General features: G+C 43.8%; 2 protein-coding genes across 3 annotated transcripts in view; one reads left to right on the top strand and one right to left on the bottom strand.

Moving 5' to 3' along the window:
* gart (phosphoribosylglycinamide formyltransferase) overlaps positions 1-22,047 on the bottom strand; it is a 107,249-nt gene that overhangs the window by 4,539 nt on the left and 80,663 nt on the right. Inside the window, exons 13-21 of one of the 2 annotated variants that reach the window (XM_080720318.1) lie at positions 14,051-14,160; positions 11,395-11,593; positions 10,162-10,413; positions 8,367-8,519; positions 7,456-7,659; positions 6,816-6,971; positions 3,520-3,650; positions 1,988-2,129; positions 109-224 (exon numbers count right to left, since the gene is read on the bottom strand). In XM_080720318.1, the coding sequence (XP_080576444.1) occupies positions 109-224; positions 1,988-2,129; positions 3,520-3,650; positions 6,816-6,971; positions 7,456-7,659; positions 8,367-8,519; positions 10,162-10,413; positions 11,395-11,593; positions 14,051-14,160 (1,463 nt within the window). The remainder of the gene's footprint in view (positions 1-108; positions 225-1,987; positions 2,130-3,519; positions 3,651-6,815; positions 6,972-7,455; positions 7,660-8,366; positions 8,520-10,161; positions 10,414-11,394; positions 11,594-14,050; positions 14,161-22,047) is intronic. The other variant, XR_013961715.1, reaches the window with a different exon arrangement.
* On the top strand, positions 16,381-19,847 carry LOC308309363 (heat shock 70 kDa protein-like; the record flags this gene model as incomplete). Its single annotated transcript, XM_080754912.1, has 2 exons — positions 16,381-18,280; positions 19,672-19,847. The coding sequence occupies exons 1-2, from the start codon at positions 16,546-16,548 to the stop codon at positions 19,845-19,847; spliced, it is 1,911 nt and encodes a 636-aa protein (XP_080611038.1). The 5' UTR covers positions 16,381-16,545.

Here is a 22,047-nt window from a genome sequence, read left to right on the forward strand (position 1 = left end):
TGGAAAATGTACCAATTATATTTTTATTTGAATGAAGAACAAACACTGAATATACCTTTAAGTATAAATGATAGTTTAAATGACTGGTAGAAAGCCTTTTGTACTTACAGCAACAAAGTGGACAGTGCAGCCAGTGACCCTCGCCCCAGCCTGCAGAGCCTGTTTCTGGGCATTCACACCCTTAAAGGAGGGCAGCAGGGATGGGTGGATGTTCAGGAGTTTACCTTTGACACATGCAGACACACCTGGTTAGCACACCGAGTAGGGCCGTCACAATTATTACATAATAATCGTCTAAATGCAATTATTTTGCATAATCATCATCATAATCATCGTTTCTTAGTAGGGGTGGGGCGATATGGTGATAATTATCGTTGAGACAATACAATGTCTCCAAGATATTCCTTTTCAGATACATCGTATGTATCGTGATACATTTGAGGGAGCCTTGTAAAAAATCTTGTTTAATCGTTAATACAGAGATTCATTGCAGAATTCAATTTAGACCTTCATTTTTGGTCAAAATCAGTAGTTCTCAAAATGTAAAATGTCAAGGTCTCCACTTAACTCTGACAGTATACGAATGAAACCAAATGGATTTGTATACTGTCAGAGTTACATACTTGTAAAGTTCAATTTAGACCTCCCAAAAGGAACCCAGAGAGTCTAGTTTTTGTCAAGTAACTTGGAAAATAACCATGAAAACCAACGTGAAAAAGAATCGTGATAAAATCGTGATAATATCGCCCACCCCTACCACCACGTACTCCCATTTGAGAAACACTGATGTGACAGGAAGGAGTGGACATGATGTCACACACTGCCAGATAGTGCGTCACCGCCGCCTAGCCTAGTGACATCGCATGCACACTACAGCGTTTTGTCATTGTTGCGTGTCCGTCTGAATTTTGTCGCTTTCTCTAGAGACCGTTGTCATCTAAACGTGGCCCTTAGATGAGGCAACACACATTATGCACCTGGTCAATTTCCGTCTGTTGCATTGCATTCCGAGCTTGTAGATGTGGTATTTTTGCCTAATGTTAGAGCAGTGGTTCTCAACCTGTGGGTCGGGTCCCCAAATTATTTGGGGGGGTCCCAAGATGATCAACTTAACACAATTAGTGCCTCTTAATCTGAAGGTTGCTTGGTGCCTCGGTGCCACGCAGTTTCCTCCATAGGCCGCCGCTATTATTTTGAAGGGCTGGAAGGGGGTTGTTTTTGTTTTTTTGGATTATCACTTGACGGCAACGATTACGTCATCTAGTCACATGACAGTGTGGGACAAGAAGACTAAGATGGCTGCGCCCTGCCTTGTGCCTTGTTTACATTTAGATCTGCTGCAAAATGTCTCAAAATGGCTATTTTGTTTAAATGAAGTTTCTTTATGGGCCTCTCCATTGACTTAACATTGAGGAGCTTCACTTCGCGTGCACGCCCAACGTGCGTTGTAAACAAATCGCCGACATTACCGATGCGGACGGGACCGGAGCGACATTAAGTAAGTAATAATATCTTTACTGTATATACAGTAAGATTCACAGTCCTCACCGTCAACGGCGCCATGGTATTAACCCTTTCAATGACGGTGAGGACTGTCAACGGCGGCGAAAAAGTTAATGTCCAACATTGTTTTCTCACTCAACAGTAAAGAAACCAACTTAAGGTTTAAGTGTATAGAGGGTATCTGCACATTTCTAAAGTGACAATTTAAGGACTTTTTAATACATCTAAAATGACAGATTATACATTGCTCAAATTGAAAAATATTAGAGGCAGTCATTGTGAAAATAGCAGATCTACATGCTCACAACGCCTCGCAACAGATCGGCTATTTTCACAATAGAACCGTGTTGTACAAAAAGTAATGCCTCAACTCTTAGTGCTCGACAGGGTGGGGGGTCCCCAGGTAAAATATAATTATTTTGGCGGTCGCGGCCTGAAAAGGTTGAGAAGCACTGTGTTAGAGAGAGCAGCGTGGTGGTCTCACCGTTCCATTTCTTGACAAAGGGTCCAGTGAGGATCCTCATGAACCCAGCCAGACAGACCACCTCCACCCCAAACTCCTCCAGCACACGGTCCATGGTTTTATCAAACTCCGCTCGGCTCCCGTACTGCTTATGGTCTACCACCTGGTTCAGAACGAGACAAGAAATCAACTCCTGTTCCCATACTGATGCCATTATCTAGCGTGAACAGGTACAGTGTCTTTGTCAACTTAACCCATTTAGGCCTAGAAATGATTGAATGCTTTAACCAGTGAAAAATAGCAGATATACAAGCTCACAGCGCGGCACCGAGTGCCACGCTGCGAGCTTGTAGATCTGCTATTTTTGAAAAAGTCGTGAAAATGTGTGCAAATCTTTGATATGCATTTTCAAAGTGAAGGTTTGTAACTCAAATTTTGCTTCTGGGTGGTCCCTGGAACTAAATACTTTGAGATGGGGGTCCGTGGCCAAATACATATCATGTTGGGGGTCCTTCACATGAAAAGGTTTGAGAACCACTGACACAGTAGTATCTCAAGAACAGACCAACTGAGCTCCAGTTAAGTGAAAAGGACCTTTTCTTTGACGATGGCTGGCCAGATTGCTGACCTAGAAAGATGACTTAGAAGGATTCAAAAGACACTTATAGAATCGGGTCAAAATTCTAATTTTCTCGATTTTTCAAAAATAGCAGATCTACAAGCTCGCAGCGCGGCACTCGGTGCCGTGCTGTGAGCTTGAATATCTGCTATTTTTTATATTTAAAGCATAAAATATTGCGTCATATTGTGTTCAGGCCTAAATGGGTTAAAGGAGTGATACAGACCAAAATAGGACCCCCCCTGAATGAGAATGTTTCCGCAGACCTTCTTACCTTGTTAGGTTGATATGCCTCATTTCTAGACGATTCATAAAAAAAAAGAAAAATAAATAAAATTTTGAAGCGGCCGAAATTGGCGCTTTTGGATAGTTTTAGCTGTGGGGGACTAATCTACAAATCTCAGAACAGGAGCAGAAATGAGACATATCAACCTAACCAGGTAAGAAGGTCTGTGGAAACATTCTCATTCAGGGGGGGGTCCTATTTTGGTCTGTATCACTCCTTTAAAGCCTAGAATTATCTAATGCTTTAACTATTGAAAAATAGCAGCTATACAAGCTCGCGGCGCGGCACTTAGATCTACTATTTTTGAAAAAGCATGAAAATTTGTGCAAATCTTTGTGCAAAACTTTTAAAGTGAACATTTGTAACTCAAATATTTGCTTCTGGGGGGGTCCCTGATACATAATATTTTGAGATGGGAGTCAGCGGCCAAATACATATCATTCTAGGGGTCCTTGACATGAAAGAGTTTGAGAACCATTGACGTAAAAACATGTGTTTTTCAAAAAACTGTGAAGGATTTAGAAGACACTTATAGAATTGGGTCAAAATTCAAATGTTCACGATAAAAAAATAAAAATAAAATAGCAGATCTACAAGCTCGCAGCGTGCACTCGGTGCTGCACTTATGTGTGGGTACTCGCTCCGTACCCGTGTCTGGATGCCAGCTAGGGAGGCTCTCTTCAGGCCCTGCACGCCTGGCCGGTTGGAGATGACCACCAGGATCTCAGCTGAGCTGGATGGACGCTTGGCTTGTTCAATCAGGGCCTGGAGGTTGGTGCCTGGGACACACAATCACAATGTTACGGTCCCACCCTAATTTACATACAGAATAAGACAGAATAAAGCCATAATAAGGAATAATGTGTTTGTAATTAGAAATAATGTTTTCATTAGACAGAAACAAACACAGTTATACCTTAATTACCCCTACATGTTCTAATCATTCAACATGGATCTTCTCAGGGTGCGCCAGGGCCAAATATCAATTGCTAGATATCTAGAAACGCTCGGGAAGAAATCGCCGAGCGCTATAATCACGGCCAGATCTTCTCGCAGTGCTTTTCACACACAACGAGCCGAGTGCTGTCGGCGACAGCACAATCGGCTCAAAAGGTCGGGCAATGTGTTCGAGCCCTTATTCAATTTCTAATTAGAACATAATGTAGGGGTAATTAGCGTATAACAGTGTTTGTTTCTCTCTAATGAAAACATTATTTCTAATTACAAACACATTATTTCTTATTATGGCTTTATTCTGTCTTATTCTGTACTGTAAAGGAGGTTTGGTGTAGAGGGGAAAAAGAGCAGACTAAGTACAGAGTGAAAGGTCATGTTTATTAAGTATTGACGGTTCAAGTGGTTAAATATCTGGAAACACAAATTTACATGAACCCAAAATACACTGATGATTGTGCTGTCAAACGATGAAACTATATGGAATCTATGAACAGGTTGTGGGGGTCCCTGCTTCATCTCTCTCGCAACTAAGGGGTCCTTGGCCTGAAAACGTTGAAGACCCCTGATCTACAGTTTTCCAATGATTTCAATGAAGACTGATGCAAAGTCTGACTGATATAGATTTCCTTTTGGAAATCGCTTGTGGTGGTCTGAAGGTCAGACTGAAGCTATTGATTCAGATTTCAGTTTGCTTTTGTTAGTACAGGAGCAAACAATTCAGGCTTTTGCAAATCCCGCCCCATTCTGCCCTGTTACTATGATGGGACATTAACCCTGGGCAGATTGTTTTTATAGTGGCAGTGAATGGGATTTTTTTTTTTCATAGCCTCATTATTGCAATTTAAAGTACCAAAGGAAAAACATCTAGGTGATATTAATAAAAAGGGAAGACAAAGGTACAGTAGTTACATTGCAAAACAGGGGGTTTCCCCGAAAATATATGTTTTAATTTGTTTAATCCCAGTGGGACAGAATCACTATTGCAGATTCTTTTATAGTGGAAGTGGATGGGATTTTTTTCCCTTCATAGCCTCATTACAGCTATATAAAGTACCAAAAAAAACACATCTACGTGATATTAATAAAAAGGGAAGAAAAAGGTACAGTAATTACATAGCAAAACAGTAATTCTCCCCCGAAAATATATGTTTTAATTAGTTTAATCCTCTGGATCAGAGAGAGAATAGAAATCGCGCATTGCATCTTGGGTAGGAAGAGGAAATAATCTGTTCTCCTCACATAATAGGCTGGCTTTTCGTAATTCTGCCCATTTAAAATATATGTACCCAAACGTAACAAGTTAGACCATTGATAAGGTCCATGTGAACTAGTCTGTTGAAGCTTATTCATTACAATGATCGCAAACGCTATGGTCGCGAGCGGCCTGGCCGTGCTCCGCAGTGCGGACAGCCGGTGAAAGACGGCTCCCACTTTCTCCGACTGCAGAACTCCACCCCCGCTTGCAAAAAGTGAATGTATTTTTCTGGTTGGCCAGTCAGGAAGTCTCAGGGACCAATCAGAAGGCTGACAAACGGTGAATTCTAAATGGAGAGCAGTATGCTTGGAATGGAAGACAAATAGTATTTTCAAACTGATGCTTTTTTATAACCTGATAATCAATAAACAGAATTCTATGATTTATTTTTGAAAAATAAAAAATCTCACCATTGCAGCCAAATCTGTAACAATACAACATATTATACCTAATTAGTGTGGTTGCCTCCCACACTAATTATAACTATATTATTATAGTTTAATTTATATAAATGTATTCGTGAATGTATTTTCCCCATTGACTTTATTTAAAAATAAACTTTTCCCAGATATGATTTGATGTCTGACATCATCATGGCTGACATCACAGACCACATGAGAATGACACAGTATGTGTCCATGTATATGGACATTTCAAGATATGGGCTTAAAGGGATCATTTTCAAAAAAACTTTTGGTCATTTTATCGTCTAATCAGGCTTTTATGAACACCCTGAACAGTTTTTAATTTGCTTGATTCAATATTTAGATATCTGATGTAAATGTTTCACTTTCAAAAAAGTGTTTTTGAAAGTGAAATACCCCTTTAATATTGATGACATCAGGGATCTCCATTTATGGGCATGAAAGGGACATGGACTGACACAGAAATCTCCATATATGGCCATTACAATAATATTAGTGAATACATTTTCCCCACTTAAGGGGACCACGGCAACCATAATGAATTAGCCTTGTTGGTTATGCAATGTCAAAATCAAACAGTATAGTCATAATTCATTATAATTATATTATAATATATGACTTAGGGGTGGGTGATATAGTGATAAATATCGTTGAGACGATACAATGTGTCCAGGATATGCCTTTTCAGAGATACGATATGATATAGTACTTTATTGTCAGTTCACACTGAAATTTGTCTTACGACACAGCAGTCATGTATTCAAAACATATATACAAACATTTGTAACACATCAAGGCATACGTGACACGCTGAGTCGCGGTGCAGCCCATGTACCAGCGCACCAATACGATATCGTATATATCGTGATACAAGGGAGGGAGCCTTGTAAATACAGAGATTCATTGCAGAATTCAATTTAAACCTGCATTTTGGTCAAAATCATCAAACTTTTAAATGTCAAGGTCTCCACTTAACTCTGACAGTATACAAATGAAACCAAATGGACCCGTAAGGGTCCATTTGGTTTCATTTGTATACTGTCAGAGTTACATACTTGTAAGGGTCAATTTAGACCTCCCAAAAGGAACCCAGAGAGTCTAGTTTTTGTCAAGTAACTTGAAAAATAACCATAAAAAACAACGTGAAAAATAATCGTGATAACATCGTGTATCGTGATACAGCTTGGCAAAATATTGTGATATTGTATTTTTCCATATCGCCCACCCCTAATATGACTACTATGTGTAAAGGGATCAAGAGATGACATTCCTGTGCTGTGTTTACAGTCAGAGAGTCAGAAACACACCTGTGCCGGAGATGAGGACGCCTATTCTGGTCCTTTTGTGTTGTTTGTCGCCGTCGCCGTGGTGACGCCCGTTCAGCGGCACCTCTAAATCCGTGCTGGGGGAGGGGCCAGCGCACAGGCTGTGTTTCAGGTTACGAACCACCACAGGCTCCGCCCCTGCAAAATGGTGAGAACACTGATAACGCAACTGACAACATGCATTGACAAACATTAACTCAATTCAACTTTTTCAGGCACAGGACCCCTTAGCTGAGAGAGAGATAAAGCATGTGGAACACCCTTCCGCAAGTCTTAAAGGACTGCAAATCCCTAGCCTCCTTCAAAATTTGTATGAAAAGTCACCTTCAGGTGGCTGCTACTCGAGACTTGTAAAAAAAACAAAGCCCCCATGCCTCTGTTCAATGTTATACGAGATACATACAGTGGTTCCTGTGTAAATAAGACGTAAAGCTAACTAGGATCTCCTTTTAGATGACCTTGTACCAGTGATTTGTGCTGTCATGAAACTGTACTTTTTTTCTATTGCAAACTGCTAATAAACGCTTCAATTACTACATTTTAGTTATTAGTTCATTTCAGGGTCTTGCTTGAAGAAATGTTCAAATGTATTCAAGTCTGTGTTACTGTCTTCCTGCCTCACCAGGCTGCTTGTACGCCAGCGAGCCCACGATCCAGGCGTCCTCGTGGGCCTGGAGCTGGCGCAGCACCCTCTGGGCGTCGGGAGGGGCCACCACCAGCACCGCCCCCAGCCCGCAGTTGAAGGTTCGAGCCATCTCCTCTTCACTCAGACCGCCCTGCTTCTGGAGCCAGGAGAACACCGGGGGAATGCTCCAGCGAGACGCATCTGCACAACATAACGGAAAGAAACAGTCAAATCATGAGTGTTTATTTAATTCTGAGAGTATACACATGGTAGCTACCTGTACCAAATGCACCTGTAGCGCAGATAGTCATAATAAGCGCTGGGTTACTAAACTAACAATAAAATACAGTATATGCAACACAAGAATGCTGGGTGAGCTATTCAATTCTGATTTAAAGATTTGTTTTTGGGCTTTATGCCTTTACTGATAGGACAGTAGACTGACAGGAAATGGGGGGAGAGACTGGGAGTGACACGCGGTAAGGGTCATCCGGACCGGGAATCGAACCGGCGCCGCCGCCAGGCATCCATGCCTATGTGGCAATGCCTAAGTGGTATGCGCCTGGACCAGTAGGCCAGCGGGCACCCCCCAATTCTGATTTAAATGTCTTCCTTCTCGTTATTCCGAACTGCTACAGCTACTCTTGTTCTCTATATCTCATTCTGGTGTGCAATGACATACAAGATTAATACAATAGCCTACTGTTAACACTAGCCATGTGTTAACCATGATTTGTCTGGCTCTTACCAATACTAATGCAGTTTTGTGATATTCATGTGGCAGCCATTCTGTCCTGTGCTGAAAATAGTTTCTATTTTCGATTCTGTACAATGGAGTATAAATTAGGCATAACCTTCCTAAGTGTAACAAAGATACACTGATAACTACTGTGCTGTGTGTGTCTCACCTAGATCGACGGCTAGTGCCTTAGGCAGCACTCGAGGGATGTTCTCGAGGAGGCCCCCTCCTGTGATGTGAGCGTAGGCTTTGACTGCTCCACTCCGCAGGATAGGCAGGAGCAGACGGCTGTAGATCTTAGTCGGAGTCAGCAGCACCTCACCTGGAAGCACAATCCAGTCCAAACCCCACATGGGTGAAATAATAGTAACTGCATTTATCTTTAAATAAATATTTAAAGTTGAGCTGAACGCTGCGATGCGTTTTGGGCTTGTAGATCGGCAATTTTTGCTTCTTTTGAATTGGAATCCTGAATAATTTTTTGTTATTTTTTCATTGGAATCCTGAAACATTTTGATTTAATGTCAAATGCATTTAGTTATAATCATGTTAACTTTATGAACTTAAATACAATTTCATTGTAATACTACTATACCAGGCTACTAATATAGACTGAAGTAATTAAAGTGGGTCATTTTGGGTATTTTATTTTGAAGTTTCAGTTTGAAAAGGAAGCCTGTGTGTTTCTGAACCAATCCGAGGGGACCAGCCCTTCAGGCGATGGGATTTAAAATCTGAGTAATGGGAGTAATGGGAGCCAGCAATGGGAAACAAACAGGTGAATGTAATCAAAGGTTCATTTATATGCAAGCGGACCTGTCGATGTCATCACTTTTTGAATTTCTGTTCACAGGAAGTAATTAAGAATGGCCTATTTAGGGACCTTTGATATAAATATACACAAAAATGGTTTATTTTCTATTTTTTGGCATCTAGTGTTAGGAATGCCCATATGATTACCACGGATAAGCTCTAAAAGTGTGAAAAACATATTTTTTATTTCACTGGGTCTTTAACACAATTAGTGCCTCTTAATCTGAAAGTTGCTTGGTGCCTCGGTGCCACGCAGTTTCCTCCATAGGCCGCCGCTATTATTTTGAAGGGCTGGAAGGGGGTTGTTTTTGTTTTTTTGGATTATCACTTGACGGCAACGATTACGTCATCTAGTCACATGACAGTGTGGGACAATGAGAGGAAGATGGCTGCGCCCTGCCTTGTGCCTTGTTTACATTTAGATCTGCTGCAAAATGTCTCAAAATGGCTATTTTGTTTAAATGAAGTTTCTTTATGGGCCTCTCCATTGACTTAACATTGAGGAGCTTCACTTCGCGTGCACGCCCAACGTGCGTTGTAAACAAATCGCCGACATTACCGATGCGGGCGGGACCGGAGCGACGTACAGTAAGTAATAATATCTTTACTGTATATACAGTAAGATTCACAGTCCTCACCGTCAACGGCGCCATGGTATTAACCCTTTCAATGACGGTGAGCGCCGTCAACAGCAGCAGAACAGTTAAGTGAAGGTGGGGTTCCGCATGTGGCCCCCGGGCCGCCAGTTGCCCATGTATGGTGTAGAGTCACGGAAAAAGTACAGACCCCTGGGGGAAACCTTTTCATGTGAAGGACCCTCAAAATGATATGCATTTTGCTGCGGAACCCAATCTCAAAATATTTAGTTCCAGGGGCCCCCCAGAAGCAAGATTTTGAGTTACAAATGTTAGCTTTAAAAATACGTATATTCAAAGATTTGCACACATTTTCACGACTTTAAAAAAATAGCAGATCTACAAGCTCGCAGCGCGGCACTCGGTGCCGCGCTGTGAGCTTGTAGATCTGCTATTTTTCAATAGCTAAAGTATAAAATGATTTAGGCCCCTCAACCTTGTGCCCTAGTAACTTAGTCCCACTTTTCCCTTGTGACACCCCTGAATGCGAGTTCAAGAGATGAGTGCACCGTTTACCGACAGTCTGTCCCGGTTTGCCGAAGGGAGCCGGGGAGCCGTGGCCGAGGCCGGCCTTCTCCAGGACCTTGCGGACGAGGCTGAAGCCGTTGCTGTGCACGCCGGAGGAGGCCACGCCGACCAGCAGGTCGCCCTCGGCGATGTCGCCCAGCCGGGGCAGCATGGCGCCGCGCTCCACCGCGCCCACGCAGAACCCCGCCAGGTCGTACTCCCCCGCGGCGTACACGCCGGGCATCTCTGCCGTCTCACCGCCTGGAAAAAAAACAAACACACACACACACACACACACACGCTTAGTTTTCATAGGTTGTGGGGACATTACATAGACTTCCATTCATTTCCTGTGGCCTTACCCTAACCTCTATCCCTAACCCCTAACCCTAAACCTAACCGTTGTGGGGACCTACTATTTGGTCCCCACAATGTCTATTTCTCCAATTCTACTATACTTGTGGGGACATTTGGTCCTCACAAAGTAATAAAAACCTGTCTACACACACACACACACACACGCACGCACGCACGCACGCACGCGCACGCACACACACACAAAATGCTAATTAATGCACTACTAATCCAGAAATATGTGAAATTCTGCATAATAGGTAGTGATAACAAATCTTTTTTGAAACAGGAGATTTACTTGTAACAGACCTACTGCACATATAAACAAAAAAACATTTTAAATATGAGGCTTTTTTTTGCTATACTATTTCAATTGTATTGAGAAACAAAGATTGCTGCCATTTGTTCCAAAAAGCTGATACTCTGTATATATAACATGTATATAACGACTTCGCTTTATCAATCTAGAAAAACAAAAACATACCGTAGGTAGACCACGCACCTAAGCAGTAAAAATGCTTTTCTAAAACCTAAAAAATGCTATGTAACAACATGTGTGGTCACTGGTCATTGAGGGAAGGGGAAGTGTTACAGTAGTGCTACGGGTTTAGGTGGAGTCTGAAGAGGTGAGTCTTCAGTCCACGGCGGAAGCTAGGGAGTGAGTCTGTAGTTCTAAGTGTGACATGGAGTTTATTCCACAGTTTGGGGGCCAGACACACGCGCACACGCACACACACACACACACACACACACACACACACACACACACACACACACACACACACACACACACACACACACACACACACACACACACATACACAACACACACAAACAAATGGCAGAGTGTAACAAGCTCAAGAGATCAGAACCTCTATCTATACCCACCCAGCAGTGCACAGCCGGCCATCTTGCAGGCGCTGGCGATGCCCTCCACCACGGCGGCGGCGACGTGCACGTCCAGCCTCCCACAGGAGAAGTAGTCCAGGAAGAAGAGCGGCTCGGCGCCCTGGGCCAGCACGTCGTTCACGCACATGGCCACCAGGTCCTGACCCAGCCCGCCGTGCTGGCCACAGGCCTGGGCCAGCTGCAAGGGACAAGACACACAATGGAGACCATTCAAACCAAGCTTATTACCACTGCTATACCACCACCAAATTGTGGGAACGCCTTGCCCAAGGCCTTAAAGGAGTGTAAATCCCTATCGTCCTTTAAAATCAAACCTAGCTCAGCCTTACCCTCCCCCTATATATATATATATACTGTATATATATATATATATATATATATATATATATATGTGTGTGTGTATGTCACAGTTTCAGTGAAATTGAGAACAGGAGCGCTCGTCGTGCGGTGCGGGCGGAACAAGCGGTCGCTTTGATCCACAACAACGACAACGTAGCGTCGGCAGGAATGATAGCGCCTCACCCCACGGCGGTTAAGGTTATGGTTAGGTTTAGAGTTAGGCATAGTAAGCTAATGGCTAAACACAGCTGAGCTAGGCTAGTAGATAAACAAAGAAAGAGTGGTCGCAAACGAGTGACGCCAGCGACTACACAAGTGAATGGCTGTTGTTGCCATCTCATGGTGAATACGCAGAATTATCGCCATCACGATAAGAGACTATCAAAGTGAATTGATCCAGGTGGTGGTAGGGGTGTGTGGTGAACGACAAAACGAGTGCTCTTACCCCGATCTCACTGAGCTGTGCGTCGTGTTGCGACGCGTTGTGAGCTTGTAGATCGGCTATTTGACCTCTAAGGACCTTCCAGGGAGAGTGCTCATGTGCGTCTTGCGGTGACATGCTTCCTAGTTTCTTCTTCTCTGAGCTGTTTTTTTGTTTGGTTTTTTCGCACTGTTTTTTTTACTTTGCACTATTAGGTTGGAACTATTGCTGTATTGACTTTGACCTCTAAGGACCTTCCAGGGAGAGTGCTCATGTGCGTCTTGCATGACACGCTGCCTAGTTTCTTCTGCTCTGAGCTGTTTCTGTTGTTGTTGTTTTTTTTTCCCCCGCACTATTTTTCGACATTGCACTATTAGGTTGTGTTGGTAGTTTCTGAGTATTTGTCTTGTTTAACAATGACAGTGAGATACTTGTTGCACTAACTAGCAGTGACTGCTTTGGTCTCTTTTTTGTAAGACACTTTATGCATATATACTTATATTTAATTCGCCCCCTCTATTGATGCACCTTCTCTTTCTTGGTACTGTACTGCTCTTGTTTTTTACTCTTATCTATCTTTTCCTACTTCTCTGTAACTTTGTAAATAACTGTATACTGCTGTGCTACAACTGGACAACTGAATTTCCCCCTTGGGATAATAAAGGTATCTATCTATCTATCTATTTTTTGGCAAAATTTGCCAAAACATTTAATGTTCCGCCCCAGGATAATGGATTTTGATTGTCGCGATAATATCGTAAATCGCGATTTATTTTGCCACAATAATCGTGATATGAAATTTTCATATCGTCCCATCCCTAGTTAGTATTAAACTAGAAAGATCCAATTGGAAATTGCAAGTGTGGTTGCTTTGAGGCGAGTCACTGCAAATATCTCTGTACCTTTCAGGCCTTGTCCCTATTCGAGCAGTGCCAACCATTCCGTCCTTGTCCCTTTTATGCCCATATATGGAGATCCACGATGTCATCAATATTAAGCCCATATCTTGGAATGCCCATATATGTACACACTGTGTCTGTCTCATGTGGTCTATGATGTAAGTCATCTCCATATTCGGGAAAAGTAAAATTTTTAATTTAAGTCAGTGGCGCTAACCATGACACGTTGTGAGCTTGTAGATCTGCTATTTCCACCATCGATGTTCTTTTTAAAGTGTAAAGTTGTCAAATATGTCCTTCATTTCTTTGTATATATAGGTTGTGTGTCATATCTGCCATGTGCAACTTCAAAGCCTAGAAGCCAAACAGAAATGTAATTGTCAACGACAAAAACACAATTAAATTGTTAATTGCAATTATTTGAGTGACAATTAACTCATTCGCTGAATTTAAAAAAATGGCTGCCAAGATCATTATGTTTTGACAAAGATGGCTGCCAGTTTGAAAGATGGGGTTGGTATGGGTGTCAAACATGCAATTTTCTCTCGTTTGTAACTAAAATTTTGCTTCTGGGGGGGGGGTCCCTGGAACTAAATATTTTGAGATGGGGGTCCGTGGCCAAATAAATATCATTTTGGGGGTCCTTCACATGAAAAGGTTTGAGAACCACTATAGTAGTCTCTCAAGAACAGACTAACTGAGCTCCAGCTTCCAGTTAAGCGAAAAATGACCTTTTCTTTGACGATGGCCGGCCAGATTGCTGACATAGAAAGGATTCAAAAGACACTTCGGGTCAAAATTCGAATTTTCACGATTTTTCAAAAATAGCAGATCTACAAGCTTGCAGCGCGGCACTCGGTGCCGCGCTGTGAGCTTGTATATCTGCTATTTTTGTAATAGTTAAAGCATAAAATAATGATACACAATAATGTGTACCCGTTCTAAATGGGTTTAATTGTCATGGCTGAGGTCCAACCTTGAGCTTGGTCCCGACTCCGTCTGTCCCCGACACCAGGATGGGGTCCAGGAAGCCTGCAGCCTTCAGGTCAAACAGCCCGGCGAAACCTCCCAGGTCCACGTTACAACCTGTCATTCAGGGACGTGCAGAGCATGTTAGGGAGGCAGGGGCTGCAGTGTTGTTTTTGACAGCAAATTTTGATTTAGTTTTAGTCATAGTCTTTTGAATAAAATGTCATTTAGTTTTAGTCATAATTTAGTCACCTGAAAAGTTTTAGTCTTAGTCTAATTTTAATCGACTAAGTATCATAAGATTTTAGGCGACTAAATCTGCAGATGATTTAGTCGACGAAAATGTATTTCGGCAGGCCTTGATGGCATCATAATGACTGATTTTACACTTGGTTGCGTGCTGAAAATAGCTGATCTACAAGCTCAGAACGCGTCGCAGCCTGGCGCGTTGTGAGCTTGTAGATCTGCTATTTTCAGCACGCAATACCTGAGAGCAACCAAACATAAAATGACTCTCTTCAGCACTAGTCCCTTCCTAACGTTTTAGTCTAGTTTTTATTTTGTTGACGAAATTGTCAATATATTTAGTCTTAGTTTTAGTCATCACAGCTTAGTTTTTATTTCGTTTTTATTTAGTTTTCGTCAGTGAAAAAAACGCAGTCGACAAACATTTTTCGTCATAGTTTTAGTCGACGAAATCAACACTTCGGGCTGACATTTCTAAAAAGGGCTTTTTGGTGAAATATTGAAAATAGCAGACCTCCAAGCTCACAACGCGTCGCAGTGCGGCGCGTTGTGAGCTTGGAGGTTGGCTATTTTCGGTACTTGATATCACACTAAACTTAAGCATAAAAAAGGCAATACTCAGCATAAGATGCTGCATTCAAGTTCAGGAGATTTTGGACAAGACAATTCACTCTTTGTCAGGTCCCACCCCCTGTAGCTCTGTTACTAAGTGGGACAAAGAAAGGCTTACCTCCATCCACTCCCATTGTAAAAATTAGATTTGTCATAGCCTCATATTGCTATTTAAAGAACAAAAAGAAGAAAAAAAATCACACCCAATGTGAAGTGAGCGGTGGTCGTGCTTGCATAACGTCTTCAGATTAGGATTTGAGTCTAGGATGTACAGGGTATGCTACACACATACCAAACCCAAAACGCTGAGGAAAAAGGCTACAGACATACGACATATGACATCACTAGACAAACATGATGCTACGTACACACATTTTGCTATGACAAAACGCTGAGGAAAAAGGCTACAGACACACGCACAGCCACTCTATGGAGCAGTTTACATGCTACACACACACGTTTTGCTACGGCAAAACGAAAAGGCTACAGACACACGACATATGACATCACTAGACAAACATGATGCTACACACACACACATTTTACTATAGCAAAACGCTGTGGAAAAAGGCTACGGACACACGCACAGCCACTTATAGGAGTGGTTTGCACCGCTCAAAAAATCTATGTGATATTAATAAAAAGGGAACAAAATAATACATGAGTTACATTGAAAAACGGGGGGTTTCCCCTGAAAATACATGTTTTTCTTAGTTTTGAAAAAAGAAATCCAGGCAGAGGGCAGAGAGAGAGAGAGCAGCTCCTCTAGGCTGACTTGCCCTGACCAGGAAATTGAGGAAGTATAGCCTCACCCTCAACATAAAATATATATTTAATAGTAATTCTGCCCATTTAAAATATATGTACCCAATCGAATATCTTAGTTACATCGATATCGTTCATGTGAACTAGTTTGCTGAAGCTTATTCATCATAATGATCAGAAATGCTATGACCGCGCCGCGGCCATACCGCGCATCACCGCGACATGTGTCCGTCTTTAGTGCTTCTTCCCCAGCTGGAATTTAGCCTTCAACCACCAGCAGCGGGGGTGAGACTTCCGCATCACAAAACGGACCTAACGTCTAGTATCTGTAAATCTCTATGTCTCCATATTTCCTCACCCAAATATTCCCAATACGAACTTTGTCCGTCATCTAACTGACTGACTATCATTGAGCGGTGCAAACCGCTCCTACATTTCACTTTGAGTATATTAGGCAAATGTATTTTACTGTGCTCATACACATAAAGTAACTGATGTTACGGACAAAACGCCCATACAAGGAGATAAGCACGTGTGTCGAGTTTGCACCGCACGCTTTGCACCGGTGTGACTTTTCTAAATTTGAAAACATTCACAATGCCTCTAAGCCAGTCGCCGTGATGTCACAACTAACAGTGCTGTCACGCAGCCAATAAATAAGCTCCCAGTCCGCACAGACAATTTCTTTAGTTATTATTCAAGATGCCTGGTGTCGCTATTGGTATTGACTTGGGAACCACCTACTCCTGTGTGGGGGTTCGCCTGCACGGTAAAGTAGAAATCATAGCCAATGACCAGGGCAACAGGACCACACCCAGCTATGTGGCTTTCACCGACACTGAAAGACTCATCGGGGGCGCAGCCAAGAACCAGGTGGCAATGAACCCCACCAACACCGTGTTCGATGCCAAACGACTGATCGGGCGAAGGTTTGACGATGCAGTGGTGCAGTCAGACATGAAGCACTGGCCCTTTAAGGTGGTGAGTGATGGAGGAAAGCCCAAGGTGCAGGTGGAATACAAGGGGGAGAACAAATCCTTTAACCCAGAGGAAATCTCTTCCATGGTCCTGGTAAAGATGAAAGAGATAGCTGAGGCCTACCTGGGCCAGAGGGTGAACAATGCGGTCATCACCGTCCCAGCCTACTTCAATGACTCCCAGAGGCAGTCTACAAAGGATGCTGGCACCATTGCGGGGCTGAATATACTGAAAATAATAAGTGAGCCAACTGCAGCTGCCATCGCATTCGGACTTGATAAAGTCAAGTCAGGGGAACGCCACGTCCTGATCTTTGACCTGGGCGGGGGAACGTTCGACGTGTCCATCCTGACGATCAAGAAAGGCATCTTTGAGGTCAAGGCTACAGCTGGAGACACTCACCTGGGTGGGGAGGACTTTGACAACCGCGTGGTCAACCACTTTGTGGAGGAGTTCAGGAGGAAACACAAGAAGGACATCAGCCAAAACAAGAAGGCTCTGAGGAGGCTGCGCACAGCCTGTGAGAGGGCTAAGAGAACCCTGTCTTCGAGCTCCCAGGCAAGCCTAGAGATTGACTCCCTTTATGAGGGCATTGACTTCTCCACTTCTATCTCCAGAGCTCGCTTTGAGGAGCTGTGCTCTGACCTCTTCAGGGGAACATTAGAGCCTGTGGAAAAGGCCCTCCGAGATGCCAACATGGACAAGGGAACCATTCATGACATTGTCCTGGTTGGAGGTTCCACCAGAATCCCTAAAATACAGAAACTCCTGCAGGATTTCTTCAACGGCAGGGAGCTGAACAGGAGCATCAACCCAGACGAGGCGGTGGCTTATGGAGCTGCTGTACAGGCTGCCATTTTGTCGGGCGATAATTCAGAAAATGTTCAAGACCTGCTGCTGCTGGATGTGACACCTCTTTCCCTGGGCATCGAAACAATTGGAGGAGTTATGGCCAATCTCATCAAACGGAACACCACCATCCCCACTAAACAAACCCAGACCTTCATCACTCACAATGACAACCAGCCTTCGGTCCTCATCCAGGTGTATGAAGGAGAGAGAGCCATGACCAAGGACAACAATAAGTTGGGCCAGTTTGAGCTGTCAGGAATCCCACTTGCACCCAGAGGGGTTCCTCAGATCGACGTCACCTTTGACATAGACGCCGATGGCATCTTGAACGTGTCCGCGGTGGATAAGAGCTCGGGCAAAGAGAGCAAGATTACCATCACCAACGATAAGGGCCGGCTCAACAAAGAAGAGATCGAGAAGATGGTGCAGGACGCTGACAAATTCAGAGCTGAAGATGGCGCTCAGAGGGAAAGGATCGCTGCAAGGAACTCGCTGGAATCCTACGCCTTCGGGATGAAGAGCCGTGTGCAGGAGGACAACATGAAGGAGAAGATCAGCGAAGGGGAGCAGAAGAAGGTCATTGGGCAGTGTGATCAGGCCATCGCCTGGATGGAGAACAACATTCTGGCTGACAAAGAGGAGTACGAGCATCGGCTGAAAGAGCTGAAGAAGGTGTGTGAGCCTGTCATCAGTAAAGGAATGCCAGCAGGCAGCAGCAGAGAGGACGCGCAAGGAAGCTCTCAAGGCCAAGGCCCGACCATTGAGGAGCCAACATTGGGGATTGGCAAAAGAAAGAGAAAAAGAAAAGAAACTAGAATCGAATATTATTTTTCAATAATAAAGTTTTGGTGCTTGTTGTTTTCTTAATGTGTTAAGCCACAGGGGGTCCGGGGGGGTAATCAGCCTAAAATGTATGGCGAAATTAGTACAGTTGTGGACACAAAATGACAATGATTGCGCCTATTGTTCACCCACCAAATGTCAGCTAACCCCTGGAAATGCACAAATGATATGTATTTGGTCCACGGAGCGGCTCCATGGCCTGCCCATCCCAAAATATTTTGTTCCAGGGACCCCCAGAAGTAAAGATTTGAGTTAACAAGACTGACCTATGACTGTCTTGATCCAAGGCTAAACAAGCGAAGCTTAAACCAGCGCCCTCCAAGTTACACCACTTTTTCATGTCAAGGACCCCTAAATTGACACTTATTAGCCAATAGACCACCATGAATCTTCTCAACCATTTTAATTTCAAGGACCCCCAGTTTGACATGCATTAGGCTACGGACCCCCATTTATTGGCATGTTTCTAATAAATTAATGTTTACTCAAACTTCTCCGAGACTCGCGTTTCCTCGTCGGAATCCTTCTGCCTTCAGAACGCTTCAGAACTACAGAACGTTGGAATACTTCCGCATACAAAAACGTCATGTCCTAGTATGAGCGAATCGCAACGGCGATCAACGTCACGTGATATGTTCGGCCATTTTTACCCAAGCAGTTCAAAAACAAGGAAAGCGATGAGACTCTGAGAAGTTTGAGTAAACATTAATTTATTAGAAACATATGGACTAACACATGCCAACGAGTGGGCTCATCGGTAGATATAAAGCTGTTTCGACGATGAGGTGAGCAAGTTCTTGATTTATACATGTTTTGAGGCGAATATGGACGTTGAGGCTCAACCAGCGAGAGCCATTTGACTCTGCCTTATAAAACGTCCGAATATTAGCGACCTCTGCTGGAAGTTATAATTTATGGCTACCATTCCATGCCAGAAAGTGTTCAATGCATTCAAAACACGGCCCAAATCGGCGATGTCAATAGCCGATGCTAACGGCGCTACTTTGTTAGCATGGCCCTCAATACACTATAGATGACAAAAAAACACACAATGTTGAACGTCTTTAGTGCCTTTTCTTTGTGCCTACCTTTGTCTGCTGGCGTCTGCTAGACTCCTCCTAGGCAAAATCGCGCTCTTTCGAACGACCATCATTTCGACCGGAGGGTTAGTTACTCACTCCATGGACGAGGCTTAGAGTCGGGTGTCGAAAAGATGACTTGTGGAAACAGCGGACACGCTCCCAATAAAGAAGGGAGGGCTACTCAGCCCACTCAAGCTGTGGCGCTCGATTCCACATCTATGCTATGGCGAGGGCACTAACATACGTGCAGACAGCCCGGCGCCGCCCGCCCATCCACCTTCCGACACATTTATCGCCTTCCCCAAACCAAACAAGGGGGGCTACTTGGAGCAACTAGCAAAGCCCACTAAAGGAGGAGCACTCGATTCCACATGCTGTGGCCGCTCACGGGCGGCGCTCTATATGGAATACATGGAGGCAGCCTAGAACGCCGCCCGCGTGTCCTCATCAGGGGACATTTATCACTTTCCCATGCCCACGTGACTGTCAAAGCGAGTTCCCGGGGGTAGGTAAAAGAGTTTTGGCTATCACCAAAACTAAAAAGATGAAAAGTTAATAGGGAAAAAAAGTAAAAATGTATAGTATAGTGCCTTGCAAAAGTAGCGTACTGTGAAAAGGAACTAAAAAAAAAGAATAAAATCTGACTCGAAAGGGTCTGAATACTTTTGCAAGGTATTTACTGTATTAATTATGCCTCTCAATATCCAACCCTTCGTCCTCCTCTGGTAAAACGGCATGTACTGTATAGTAGAACGTCACTTATTTTCAACCTTATCTCATGAATAGAAAGATGCAATTCTGGGACATCGCAAGTGTGGTTGCTGTGACGTGAGTCACACTTGCAAATGAATGAATTCTGGATCTCTCTACCTACGCCAGCACAGACGAGTGCTTTTGACCCCTAAGCCAAAGTATAGATACCTTTATTATCCCAAGGGGGAAGTTACAGAGAAGAAAGAAACAAGATAAATAAAATAAAAAACAAGAACAGAATATAGTAAAGAGCAAGGTATGTCAAGAATGAAAAAAAAACATCACAGCAACTGGGACGTATCATCAGTGATGTAGCCTGGGGTCGACGGGTGTTTCGGGTCTTGCAACATCATACACCCTCGCCCAGGTGACCCAGCCGGGGTTGATCAAGTCCCGACTTACGTCCCAGTAGCTATCCACGATCAGTCCTATTAGGGAAAGACAGGGTCACTCAATGTGCTGCACCGGAACTACTCCGCCGGGACTGGGGGCACTATTCTGGCGCGTGGAAGAACTAGGCTCTATGGGTTGACTCCTGGCCGGGCTCCTCCTACGTCTCACCAGGTCCTCTCCTGCTCTCACCAGGTTCAGAACCTGTGCGTTGCACCAGACCCCAATCCAAACATTCCATTCAGCTGCTGCAGTTGAATGGCCCTCCTAAAGGCCTCACCGTGGATTTGTTGGGCTTCTTCCTCACGGAAGACACAGGCTGGGGCGCCGACCCAACCTGCTCCCGGGTGCCGTCTAAATTCCGGCCGTCAACCGAGTCTCCGGTGGTCACCAAACTATTCCTGGTTGTCACATAGTCTATTCCTATGAGCCACTATAAATAGAACTAATAATGAAAAAAAAAACATCACAAGGATGCGAACTAATAGAAGAAAGTGAACTAATATATATATATATATATATATTATATATATATATATATATATATATATAATATATATATATATAAATAAAGTGTCCTTAGGCACAGCTATTATAGTACAGTGCCCCCAAATCAAAGTGACCATAACAGGCAATGCTAGTTAGTGCAACAAGTATCTCACCATCATGTCAAACACAAGCAAAAATACTCAAAACTACTAGCACAACCTAATAGTCCAGAGTGTCCAAAGGTCAGTGCGATATAAAAACAACTAGAAAAAGAAAGAAACAAGAGAGGGTAACGCAGCAAGACACACAAGAGCACCCTCCCTGGAAGGTCCTTAGAGGTCAGAGTCAGTGCAACTAAAGTTCCAGTAAGAAAGGCTACCGTCCTAGGTTAGGAAGTAGTCCTCTTCAATCGACCGCTGTGTGTCTCGTTGTACAGCTTGAGAGCAGCCGGTACAAAATACTTTCCTAGTCTCTCGCATCTCCGTCCTGGGTAGGCAAAACAGACATTTCCTATCTTACTCCAGTAACTGAAGATCTCAAGATGGAGGGGGTGGGAGGAGTTCTTCAAGATGGAGTCTAGCTTCTTAGACGTTCGCAGTCGGGCTACTTCCTCCACCCCCTGCAAAGAGGACCCAACGACAGAGCCCGCTTTCTTCACCAGTCTGTTTAGGTTAAAGGTGTCACCCACGCCAAACGATCTCAGGAAGAACGGCCTGCTTTTCCCCTTGCTGTGAATCGCCTTCGCGTTGTCCGACCAGTCCAGTGAACTGTTCAGGTGCACTCCTAGGAATTTGTAGTTGTCCACAAACTCCACCACCTCTCCATTAATGGTGCTTGGCACCGGGGGAACTCTCTTGGAAGTGCGGAAGTCCACCACCATCTCCTTGGTCTTGCTCGCGTTGAGCCTGAGGTGGTTGGCCTCGCTCCACTGTCCCTAACCACACCATCGTGCTCAGCCGTGTTATCGCCCGAGATCTGGCTGACCACCACACCA

The sequence above is a fragment of the Nannobrachium achirus genome (genome assembly GCF_963921795.1).
Source record: "Nannobrachium achirus genome assembly, chromosome: 24".
NCBI classification, from domain to species: domain Eukaryota; kingdom Metazoa; phylum Chordata; class Actinopteri; order Myctophiformes; family Myctophidae; genus Nannobrachium; species Nannobrachium achirus.